This window comes from Anser cygnoides, chromosome 1 (genome assembly GCF_040182565.1).
Source record: "Anser cygnoides isolate HZ-2024a breed goose chromosome 1, Taihu_goose_T2T_genome, whole genome shotgun sequence".
NCBI lineage: Eukaryota > Metazoa > Chordata > Aves > Anseriformes > Anatidae > Anser > Anser cygnoides.
Window position 1 is genome coordinate 75,378,951 of NC_089873.1, and position 12,552 is coordinate 75,391,502.

The 12,552-nt window shown below is 39.6% G+C and overlaps 1 protein-coding gene across 2 annotated transcripts in view; it reads right to left on the reverse strand.

The window, feature by feature from the left end:
* Positions 1-10,091, reverse strand: part of LOC106038244 (1-acylglycerol-3-phosphate O-acyltransferase Pnpla3-like) — an 18,217-nt gene extending 8,126 nt beyond the window's left edge. The window contains exons 1-5 of one of the 2 annotated variants that reach the window (XM_048054574.2): positions 9,782-10,091; positions 6,404-6,636; positions 5,403-5,468; positions 2,083-2,292; positions 875-935 (exon numbers count right to left, since the gene is read on the reverse strand). In XM_048054574.2, the coding sequence (XP_047910531.1) occupies positions 875-935; positions 2,083-2,292; positions 5,403-5,468; positions 6,404-6,636; positions 9,782-9,968 (757 nt within the window). In that variant the 5' untranslated portion in view covers positions 9,969-10,091. Of the gene's footprint in view, positions 1-874; positions 936-2,082; positions 2,293-5,402; positions 5,469-6,403; positions 6,637-8,326; positions 9,727-9,781 lie in introns of those variants that run through there. The other variant, XM_067000316.1, reaches the window with a different exon arrangement.
* Between the last annotated feature and the right edge of the window lie 2,461 nt (positions 10,092-12,552).

The following is a 12,552-nucleotide window of genomic DNA, read 5'->3' on the forward strand; positions in this document are numbered from 1 at the left end:
GAGTAATGAGCACATTAAGCTATGACTACATTACAGCACTGCAGATGGCACTAGCTTTAATAGTACAAGTATCACAATTCAATTTCCATTCCTCTAATCTGACCAAGTACTATCTCCAATTTGCTTCTGCTTCCAACAAATACAGGGAGTAGGCATACCTCACATATGGTTAATTTCATGCTAATATTAAGTTATTGTCTTTAACCTGTCTGTCCCCACGTTGATCAGGGAATAGCATTTGTCAATATAAACTATGTTACTGGAATTGAAGAGCAAAATGAAACAGGTTTTAATTCTTATTCACAAACTTATCCAGATCCCAGTAACTGCTACAGTACAAGTCCTCTTCTTTTAAAGTCTTTCATAATACAAAGTATTTGTCCATTACTGATTTTATATTGTTAGCCAGCTCCCAGTTCTGGACTATAAGAGTTCACCTACATATTTATTTGGATGATACAGAAGAGGAAGCGGTAAGATGCAGGTAACACAGGAGTGGGTAACAATAGCCCATTCCTATCCTTTAAGGATAACACAGAAGAAACTAGTAATACATTTTTCCTGGAATTAGAATTCCCTGGTAATTTCACTTAACAATACTGTAACATTCACTTCATACAAGTTTGACGAAACCCCAGAAGTGCAATTTCTACATGACAGCACAACTGCCTCAGATGACTAGTGACTACTATGATTTCTATCAACTGAAATTCAGAATGAAAATATAACTTACCATGATGATAACTTACCTTCAAAAAGCCTCTATGACTTAGCCCCTCTTAGCTACTTACAACCGCTTCACCCGTTTTTTTTTTTAATTTTTAAACCCAGGTTAAGACCATATCATCAGTAATTATCCACAAGTGTAACATACCATTCTCTTTCAAGAATTTAAAAGCATCTGAATATCCTTGCTCACAAATCTCTCCTAGTACCTGCAAGCAGAGGGTAAATGAGTCAGCCAAATAAAAGGAGATTTAAGATCAAGAGTTCACAGAATGCAAAACCATTTACATCTACCTTTCATCCTTATAATTCTGGAAGTTTCTTACAATTGCTCTAATTCAACAGATTCACGTCAATAAACCTACTGTGTGACACACATGTGATCATGCATATGTAAGCTTATTTTTCAACTATCACAGATGTACTGAATTACTTAGCTTAAAGGACAACATTCTAACTGTTCGCAAGAGTTTCCTCCTTTGGCTAGTCTATGTCAGGAGCAATGTAACAAGGTGGCTTAGTAGAATATGCAATTCCCCCGTTCCCTCCCTGTGCTTCCCAATTCCCAAAACAGTGAGAAGTCAGCTATGCAATTCGCATGTTCAAGCTCAAACTTAGCCTTCCACATGAAAACATCTTTCACCAGATGCAACACCAGCTCACCTACTAATGTACACAGTAGTCCTAGACAAAAGAAAAAAAATTAACACATACATAAGTAAAATTTAACTTTTTTTTTCCAAGTGGTCAAAACCCTCCCAATTAAAAAAAAAAAAACTATAGTAGTCAGAAACATTTCTCCTCTGTAGTATATCCCAAGCCAGTTGGCAAAGTCTGTTTTCATTTTTTCAGCTTCAGCAACTGCAATTCAAGCTATTTCCCTCATCAGATCTGCAATTACAAGTGCTTGGCAAAATTTAAAGGCAAGCTGCCTGCATCAAGTATTAAGTTTACAAAGACCTGTTGCTTTAGAACTGCAAAGTTCTGAAGAACCTGGTTAGCAGGTAAACATGAAAGGACTCTAAACTGCCTGTTATTAATTTACCAGTGTTGATTTTATGATAGAATCCTGTGTTAATTCCTAAATAAACAGAGAAAGCCAATACCATTTTTAGTCAGAGAGACTAAAAATAAGGAGAATGAATCATAGAATGGCTTGGGTTGGAAGTGACCTCAAAGATCATCTAGTTCTAACTTCATTCTTCTAGGATGAAGACAGGCTATGAATAAAATAGAAACAAGAGAAGTTGTCAACAGAAAACTATATGACTAGATGAAGTGCTAAGATTACTGTAGCTTTCTGCAAAAACAAAGCCTATATATTGGAAAAATGTTTTAGTAACTACATGAAGTTACCTTAGGTTCTGGTGGAAAGAGTGCTTGTGTTAAACGATAAAGGTTCCCCAAACTGAGCTGAATGCTGGTGTTGGTCAAGTTCATTTCATGAAAATTGGCTGAATTCCCCTTTGGGCAGATATCACACTCCCCAGCAAAAGGCGAAACTGTGATTGTATTCTTAGATTCATACTGAGGCAAGTTGTCACTGATTCCTCCATCCACATAGCGCTACAAATATTAAAGGAAGTAAAAAGAACATTGAAATTTTCTAAATAGCAGATTTCCCATTAGAGAACTAAATATCACTTAAGAATAATAGTACAGTCTCTGTCTATGCTCCCAGACTAAACATTTTGAGTAGTATGTTTTGTCCTCTTATGTCACTTAAACATTTGTACCTACAGCTCCATAGATAGTCTAAGAGCATTCTATTAGTGACTTTTCTGGATGTTTAAGAAAGAAAAAGTCCATTTTAGGGATGATAATCCCACACAATGTGCACTAAAAATATTAGTGCAACTGTCTCCTCTTCCTCAAAGGACAGCACAAAACTAAGAGCTACCAGGGTGCCTCTGTAGAAAGAACACAAGTAAAAGAATAGCTGTACACTTTGAATCTCAAGTTCCTCAATATTAATCCATATAGTTAGAATACGAGTTACTTAAAATTGCTCTTAGTAATTAGAATTTAATATAAAAGCATCATAAATATTTGTACATGAAGAAACAGCAAGTAAAAAAAGCTTCAGGATTCCTGACATCAGTTGTGGGTATCCGTTCCGCTTTGCATGCAAGTTCAGAAGCTGTTCCAGGTTATGCTTTAGTCTTTGTGTTTAACTGCCCATGCCTGTAGTTTTAGTGCATCATCATCATCTCAGACATTTTAAGACTCAAGAACTGAGGAGTTCTATATTGGGGTAATAAATCTATAGTGCTGCAGCTGCTATGGCCAAAGACAACTTATTGGGTCACTCACAACAGCCTTCTTTCCAGCAGGATGAATTTTAGTCAGTTTGTTCTGACAATGTCGAAAGCCCATTCCTCATTACCAACTTTGCTGTTCTACTGGCTCCATTTTCCTCCTTCCTAACTAGGCGTTAGAGAGAACTGAAGGTCTTTTATAAAATGTAAAAGTAAGGTAATGTTATGAGCAGGAGCGACCTGTATTATCAATTTAATCTGTCTTGATACTCGCTCCCTAAGCATTCTGAGAAACACATTAGGAATGAGGAAGAGGGCAGCTTCAGAGCAATTTATCCAACATACTCTTTTAGAGCAGCTTGTTCCTACCTACCAGCTTTCTCAAACACTTTTTAGACTCAGCAGTACGCAGCTGCTGACAAATTTCCTCCAGGTGTATAATGCAATCACTAAGGTACTCAGGCAATCACCAAGTCCTTTGTGGAATTATCAAGCACCATACAAGCTGTTTGGTCAAGAAGCAAAGGTGGAACCATAGCATGCAGTCTTCTCATTAAATTATTCAAGGATGGAAGCACACACCTGATTTACTGTTCTACATAAATACTCGTTGGTTGTGGTTTTGTTATTTTTTGCCTTTTTCCTTCTTCAGTTTCTGTCCATTTATTCCCTCACAAAATGTTTAATCTCAAACACTGTGTTTGAAAGGTGTAAAACAAACACATCACCCAAACACTTCACAAAAAAGGAAAAAAAGTTCATCTTGGAGAAGCACCTCAAATCCAACAGAAACTAGCCTTTGGCATTTCTACTGCTTACAGAATAGCTAGCCCAGAACTGAAGTTGTATTATATAATAAACTTCAGTAAATCTGTTTCTTTTTCTGACGCTTACCATGCTATTGAATGCAAAGTGGTCTGCAAAGTAATGCTCTATAAACACTCTGAGCTTCAGTTGTTGCAGTAGATGCACACAGAAGAGCTGTTGCATATTATTAGTATTGTACATCTATTGGAAGTTATCCTCAAGTCTTTGGAAGACAGGGTATATAGGCACAAAGTATCAAGCTAATAAACAGCAAGATGCTACAAAGTTTAAGTTCTAGACATTCCACTGTGTTTACACCCTACAGGACTCATACCAAGCATACGCAAGTGTAGTACTATTACCATGTTACAACATGACTTCTATGCATTAAAATCATATCAAAATAATCGTAAAGAACAAAAAGATAAGATTCCTTCTTTCCCCTTGCCTCAAAACAGAACCAAATCAAACATCTCTTGTATGTTTTTGTACTCTGAACTAAGCCTTTTAAAATAACGTTGTCTGGTGACAAGGACTGAGTAGCCAGATTATCCTGGATCCACCTAAACCTTGGCTTCAGTCCAACGTCCTGTTTTCATAACACCTTTAATCTGGAGGATTTTAAGACATGCAAGGTTTAGAAATACAGATAAAGATAAATCCCTATACAGTTCTAATCACTTTTGCTTTAATTTCAGCAGCAGAAGAAAATACATTCCATGGCTATCCTTGACCTTTTAGCACTTCCAGATAGCCTTCAGAACAGTCTGTAATCAAACACTGTTAAGGAAGTTTTGAGTTTTCTTTCAACATACTTCCCCTCTCCTTATGTAAGGAACATCAAATTTGGAAGGAAAGAAAACGCAAGTTAGTGCAACACCATAAAAAAAAGCCATTAATATGATGAAGTGCATGCCCACTTTCAGACCTGTTAATCAAAACATCTGCAAACTATACTGATTTTTTTTGCAGTTGTTGCCCCTTTAATGTGGGATTTTAGAAAACCCAGTACAGCCATGAAGTATTAAGAGGTTTTGTAACCAAGAGTTCCTGTGAAGTAATGGGAACAGACTGACGAGCAATCTCTTTCACACTTAACACCAATGACAAGACATTAAAAATCTTTGGCTATATCTAATTGAATTGAACTTCAATTCAGTTTTAAGGCAGATTTATCTATACCAAGAACATGCAGATACACAATATAATCTCTCAGATTTTTTTTCCCCCAAAATAAACAAGTGACCCTTCCTATCAATTTATGCAGGTGAGTGAGCATCACTGTCTTCATTAAATATTTATCCTTAAATGTTCACTTTTGCTAGCTTAGAATACTCTATTTTAATTACTACATCAGCAAATGAGACATTTGAGGGGGGGATTTTTTTATCCAGGATGGAGAAGACATACATATCTTCTACTTCCAACACATCTACTGTTCCCTTGCTCTTTTGAAAAGTAGTAACATACATACAGCTACAGTACTAAAAGCTCTGATGAGAGCTTATTTATTTTATTGTAGAATAACAACAACAAAAAAGTATATACATTGTCTTTTATTATTTTCTGAATAGATACAAGTGTTTTTAAAAATCGAAAACTAGGACTTACCACACCTCTAAATGATGGTGGAATTAGGCCGCAATAAATGGGGACAAATGAACTACAGATCAAAGCCTGTAGAAAAATGAGATTATATAAATTAAATGGTAACTGTTCTATTATTAAATTTATCATTTATCTTTATCTCTTTAGCTGTTGGCAAGAACAACTGAATCAAAAAACAACCAACAGCAAGTATTCTTAAATAAAAAGAAAAAAATATTATTAACAAGCATTATTTTACATAGACAATTGAGGGTGTTCAAACTTCTTTCTGGAATGCAACCCCAATCCATTAAAAAAAAGATAAGACTCACTAAAAGACCACTTGTAGAAATGCTAATTAGTAAGAAAAAGTTTATGATCATTCCCTCAAGCTACACATTTTCACAGAACCACAGAATCATTTAGGTTGGAAGAGACCTCCAAGATCACCTAGTCCAACCTCTGACCTAACACTAACAAGTACTCCACTAAACCATATCACTAAGCTCTACATCTAAACGTCTTTTAAATACCTCCAGGGATGGTGACTCAACTGCTTCCCTGGGCAGGGAAGCAGTACTTTTCTGAGTAACCAAAGTAACTAACTGGGGACACTAGCATGATCCCAGAGTAATAATATAGAACTAGCTTATTCATGGATATTAAGAAATAAAAAAAAAAAAAGGTATTTTTGACTGTTTCCTGATGACTGCTTTTATAAGAACAACCTTAAAAAACCTTCTTCATGAAAGACACTGTCATTAGATACACAGCACTTTGTCCTTTTGTCCAATCTTAAAATGGCCTTTGTCCATTTTAAGATTGATCTCACATACCTACTCCCTCAGTTCACAGATACATTAACTGGGGAAACAGAACATATTTGGCATAATGAAGGTTGAATTAATTTTTAAAATACTTTCCAAGTAACAATGTCTTTAAATTTTTAAAATGGAAACCCAATGGAAGATGTGAAATGGACTTGAGATTACAAAAACATCAAAAAGTTGCCAAAATAAACATACCTGGACAACTTCTTCTTTAGAGTTAAAATTAGATATCAATGTATTTTTACCATCTGATACTCTGGTTAGTGAAATACACAGTCTGCCTGATGACAACTGGTGAGTGTTTTCTGGAAGATTTCTCATCAGTCCATCTCGTATTATCTTTATCACGTTGAAGGAAGGATGAAGAGGTCCAAGATTTCGCTTTCTAGCTTCTTTCGCTAATGCCAGAACATCTGCACAAGCTTCAGCTGCAAACAAAATGCATTTCATTTAATAGAAAATTTGCCAATAGAAAAAAAAGATACCCCTCCATACCAAACTTTTATAACTAAATCATCTCTAGAGCTCCAACTTTTCTTTCTGATTGCCAATACGAAAATTCAAGAGCTTTTTAATACATGAAATAACCGTCCACTAGCATTTAACTGCAAGTTGAAAAGTCTTCTGAGAAGGAAAAAAGTAGTCACCTAAGACTTTCAAATAGTTAGAACTTGTTCTCATGAAGACCCAGCCACTAAGTTATTTATACCTGTTATTTCTGAGTATAGGTATAAAATATCCATATAATATGCTTCTGCTTGGAATTATTAATTCTAGAAACATGTCCTTTAAGAAGAAAGAAAGATGAGTAACCTTCCATAAGCATGTATGCATAGAAGTATTCCACATGCAACATCCATAAAAAAAAAAAATCCATAAAAACTACACGATGCACGGATTTTAGTTCCACAGTATCTCTGCTGAAGAAGTTCATCACAGCCTGGGTTCGTCACCACTAGTAATACCTGCTGGACTTTAACCCAACTTAAAATTTCAGGGCATCATTTATCTTCCTTTATACATAAACACAATAAAGGAACCATTACATGGGAACTTCCAGTACGGAGCTTCAAGAGGGGAATTTTTAGCTTTAAAAATTTACCCACTGCTTAGTGGATAAGGAATGTGGGGGAGATCTGCAACACCTCTCACACAGGTCTCCATTTCAATAGGTGTTTTTACCAATATGTAACAGACATATAATTAAATTTTCTTCAATTAAATCAGCATTTAGGAACTAGATGAAACCACTACAGAGGACATGATTGTTCCTGAAGAACAGCTAAACTATTCTATCAGCCAGAAACCTAGTCATGCTTAATGAGAATAACAGCTCATCCTCCTGTTAAGGTTTTGTTTAAATATTTAGTATTATGCTTCTCCAGGGCATACTTTGTGGATATTGCCCAATAAGCAAGTCAACTTGGAAGAAGAGGGGGAGGAAGGTCAAAGTAACAGGTTTAACCTGAGTGATACACTACAAGGTAATTCAAAAATCTGTTCAGAACTTGCATATTTTAACTTACATAGCTTCTTTCTGGAATAGACAGGATTCAACTTATCAAGCTAACCACGAACACTGCACTGAAAAGAACTTTGCTTTTGAGTTCAGATTTATTTTTGAAAATACTGTATTTCTACAAAGCTTTTTTTTTCCCTCTCGAGTAGGAACACCTCAGCCTTTCTTAGCACACTAAACCAAAAACCTATGCTTAAAAGAGTACACCCAAAAAAACCTGAGCCAATAGATTCAGAACGGATTACCACCTCACCACAAAAATACTGGATGTCCAAAGACATCTATGGAGAAGATCTAAGATGAGTGCACCTCAACAGTTCCAATTTGGATCAGCCCAAAATGCGTATCATCCTCAAAAGAACAGCCGCCTCTGAGCTCCTACCTTCATCTTCCCGCAAAAACAGTACAATTCTGTTTTCTCTATTTAATGTCTGTTCACAGTAAGTCAAACTTGAAAACCTACAGACTCTAAGTTGGTCTTTCCAACAGGTAACAAAAAGAAATCCCTTTAGTCAAAACATCTGGCTACAAACCTCCAAGAGGTAAAAAATGTGAGTCAAGTTTAGTCAAAAACCCTGTTCAGAACTACACATACACACTTGTGGTTTTATGTGTGAGGACAAGCATAGTAATTCAGGCCTGGGTCCAGTCAAGTGTTGAACACCTCCAAGGATAGAGATACCACAATTTCTCTGTGCACCTATTCCAGTATTTTGTCACCATTGTGGCATTTTTCTTTTCCTCTGATTTAATCAGAATTTCCCATTTTCCCACTGTGTCTGCTGCCTCTCATTCTTCCACCAGGCATCTCCAAGAAGAGCCTGGCTCTGTCTTCCCACAGGGAAACGCAACTGTGAAAACAGGTGGGACTTGGAACCATAAGTGCAGAAATAAATACTGCATGTTATTATCAATTAACATAAAATTAACAACTAAAAAGATGCGGAGTTAACATCTGAATTCTTGCTAATAACTCAAAGATTTTAGAATATGGCTGTTTTTGAATCGTCTTGTAGTATTCCCAAGTGACTTAAAAAAACGTTTCCAGAAGAAATACACTTGTCCATAAAATATAATACCTTGGGCAGTGGTGACAAACACACTAGTTAATCTAGTGTTTATAGAAAAGTGAAAATTCCACTTGGCATATAAGAAAGACGTTGGAATAATTTTAAGTTTACAACTCTTAATTATTAAAATACTAAAAATGTTTAAAGCTGTTAATATCACATATTGCCAGGTAAATAATATTTGTCTGCTTTAGAACACTTCTTATATTTATAGCAGCTTCCAAGTCTTCCTGAATCATTTACAGTATCTTAAAACTTAGCACTGGATATGTACTAAAACTAAACAGCTACTGTGGATAAACATGGCTTGTTTTAGAAGCCGGTACGAGGCTCATAACAATTTATGTGTGCTGTGCTAGTACCTTCAAGTAAATTTAAATTAAAATGTTTAAGTAATACAAGTTTATTGCTAAAGCTTTGAAGAAGTTTAGCGTAAGTGACAGATAAGTGGCTGAGCAGCAGGGACAAGCATTTCACAGCACAAGTCCCTCACAGGTAGAGAGAACTTCTTCACATTTTAGTGATGAGCTCAGAAGTTTAAAAACACCAACAAACTCTCTCCAAATTCAACATAAGTGGTTTTCCTCCTCTACCTCTGAGCAAGATGAAATGTGAACTTCAAAAGCCTCCTAGTTCTAAACCTCTTATGGCTCCTGTGAACAAAAACTATCAATTTTGCATCCCAAGCCTTTATTCCATGGATCTCTGATTTAAAAGGAAAATAATTTTCAGATGTTTCATGCACATTTTAAAATGCACTTTAGTCACTACCAAACAAGCTTGATATTTTTCACGCATCAGGCTGCTTTAACGTCTAGCACATCTAATTTACTAGATAAACATATATTTGGGTTCTCGTTAGCCCCAAATAAGTTGAAGTAAGGTATACGGTTTTTCTTCCCGCCAGATAACGAGCGCTTATTTCCCGAGAGAGACTACAGCTGCCCAGAAACACGCCCCCCCCCCCGCCCCGCCGCCCCGCACCCAGCGAGCCGCCTCCGACCAGCACGGCGCCGGCCAGCGCTCCGGCCGAGGCGCCGTAGATGTGCCGTGCGTCGCGAATGATGTGCGGGGCGTGCTCCTGCAGGCAGGTGGCCGCGCCGATGTGGTAGACGCCCAGGAAACCACAGCCAGCGAACGACACGCTCCAGCCGCGCTCGCGGTCCAGCATGGCCACCAGCAGCTGGCCGTTGCGGCCCTTACAGCCGCTCGCGCTGCTGCTGCTCCAACCACCGCGGCGGCCGTCGCCCCACGCGCTACGCGAGTGCGGCGCTAACCCGCGGCTCCCCGCCGCGGCCCCGCCCAGCTCCGCCGGACAGCCAATGGTGTGCTGCCGCTCGCCGTCTCGCCATGGCACAGCGGCGGTCCAGCCAACCCCGGGGCGGATGCAAATGAAGCCCCGCCCCCCGGTGTCCCCTTCCCCCCCCTCCCCCGGCTGTGAGGCGGGGCCCGGATGACGGGCTAAATAATAAAGGGAGGATGGGCGTACAGCTTGCGTTCGGCACCGAGTGCCTCAGGTGGCACGCCCCAAGGGCGTTTTAGGGACAGAAGCACGGGCAGAGGAGGTAAATACCACTCCCAGCCCAAACAACCAGCATCGTCTGATGGAGCTTGTGAAGTCCCCGGCGGGCTGAGCGACCGACCGCAGGAGCCAGGCACAGAGGGTTCTCCGGAGGTTTCACATTGGCATCTTCAGGTGCCTGAGTGCTGCCAGAAAGCCTGGAACGTGCTGACAGCTTGCCGGGCCATCAGTGATTAACAGAGAACCATAGCACCATCTAGGCTGGATACATCCAACCATCCACACATCCAACCACGTCCCATCGCTAACCCACCTCCCTCCCCATAGGGTCACCTGCGACTGTGTGTACAGAATTGCTTAATGCCCCACCACGTCACCACATCTAGCCCAGCAGCAAACAGGCCTGTTGACCAACACATGCTATGGAAGAGCTGTCTCACAGCCACATAATACCCCTATGAAGAGGTGTCGGCCAGCCCTGGCTCTGGTCTGCACCAGTGTAGCAATGCCACTGTGTCAGCTCTGTAGACCACCTTCCCTGCTAGCCCAGATACTTCTGTGGAGTAGGCCATTGCAGGCCAGAGGGGTGCACAGAAACATTTAGAAAACAAGTGCTCTGGAAGTCTCAAATGCACCTGACTGCTTCCAGGCAGGATTTATCTCCCTGGAGAAAGGCGCTGGTTTCCTCTAATAGTTTAAGAGGAACTGGTAGTTGTATGTGACAACTCTCCACAAATCCCAGAGTTCCCCAGGGCTGGACTATGAGAAAAATAGAACAACATATCTGAAGTCTTTCAGGATTTAATTGCTTTGGTCAGGGCTAATGAAACCCTCTTTAGCTATCCGCATACACCATCATATCCTAACAACAGAATTCAAAAACATCTTGAAAGAGAGACAGAGGAGCTCACACCTCCAAAATACACCTAGGAGAGAGGTTGTGTTGTGCAATTTTTTTATTTGCAGGGCACACCGCCAGAGAGAGAGCAGGGAATCGAGCTCTTTTTCAGTCTGAGTGGGCCTGAAGCCAATGCTGAAAAATTACTAGGTAGTTCTACCAGCAAGATCTTGAATAATCCTTGGACAAAACACACACTATCAGGAGAAACTCTGGATTTTGTCTGAATGAACACCACAAGCAGTGGGTCACACCTTCAGTTTTCCTGTCTCTAACTTAGCTCTCCAGCCACGTACATCTATTTGTGGCATGTATCTTCATCCATTCGTCATCTCACCATTTCAATAGGCAGAGCAGAGTGTCCTAATCCCAAACATGTCTGTCACTGAGGCATTTCTCTTCATTTAGGGAAGAAGGTGTGAGACTGAACCCATTTAAGCTCACAGGGAAGGAGAGAGCTGTAAATAAAGAGGGAGCCACATCCCACAGTTCCTGAGTGCTATTTCAATTAAAATAGTGACCATCTTTTTTTTTTTTTCTTCCTTCCAGTTTCTTCTAAAAGGCCAGCTCCTCTGTATTTTGTATTCTATCCATGTGTGTGTATTTACTCAGAGCTTATGTACAGGAGAGTACCGTTTCTTAATCCATACTTTTGGAAAAGAGGCACAGAGGTGCTCAGAGAGGAACAGTTCTGTCCAACTGCAGAAATGCATAGAATCACAGAATGGCTCAGGTTGGAAGGGACCTTAAAGATCATCTAGTTCCAAACCCCCTGCCATGGGCTGGAATACCAACCACTAGATAAGGTTGCCCAGGGCCTCGTTCAACCTGGTCTTGAACACTTCCAGGAATGGGGCATCCACAACCTCTCTGGGCAACCTGATTCATTAATTAGATATGGAGAGCCAGTTAAACGGTAGGGGATTTTCAAAGGATTATCACATCAGTTTTTTCATGACTAATCTGTTTTGCAGGCTGAGATCAACTCCATTTAAAAAATAATTTTAGTCCTAACCTGTCACTAGAAAGCTGTTTCTGAACCTCATTTCTTTAATAGGTGGGAGGAGTCTTTGCATTTCTACCATAAAATGATACACAGCCAGTTCATAACCATCTACTTTTTCACTGTCCTTTGACTTTAGTAACTCCTTTCTTTCACTGGCAATGCTTGGAGCAATGAACCTTATTGTCAGCCAGCCCTCACGCGTGACACTCGGGTAGCTGGGCTCCTCCATCCCTCTGTCACCAGAAAGGCACTACAAATGTGCCCTGACCAGTCCAATAACCAGTCCTTCAGATGGGGCATCACTAGAGCCTTACAGCCTAGGGAAGCTG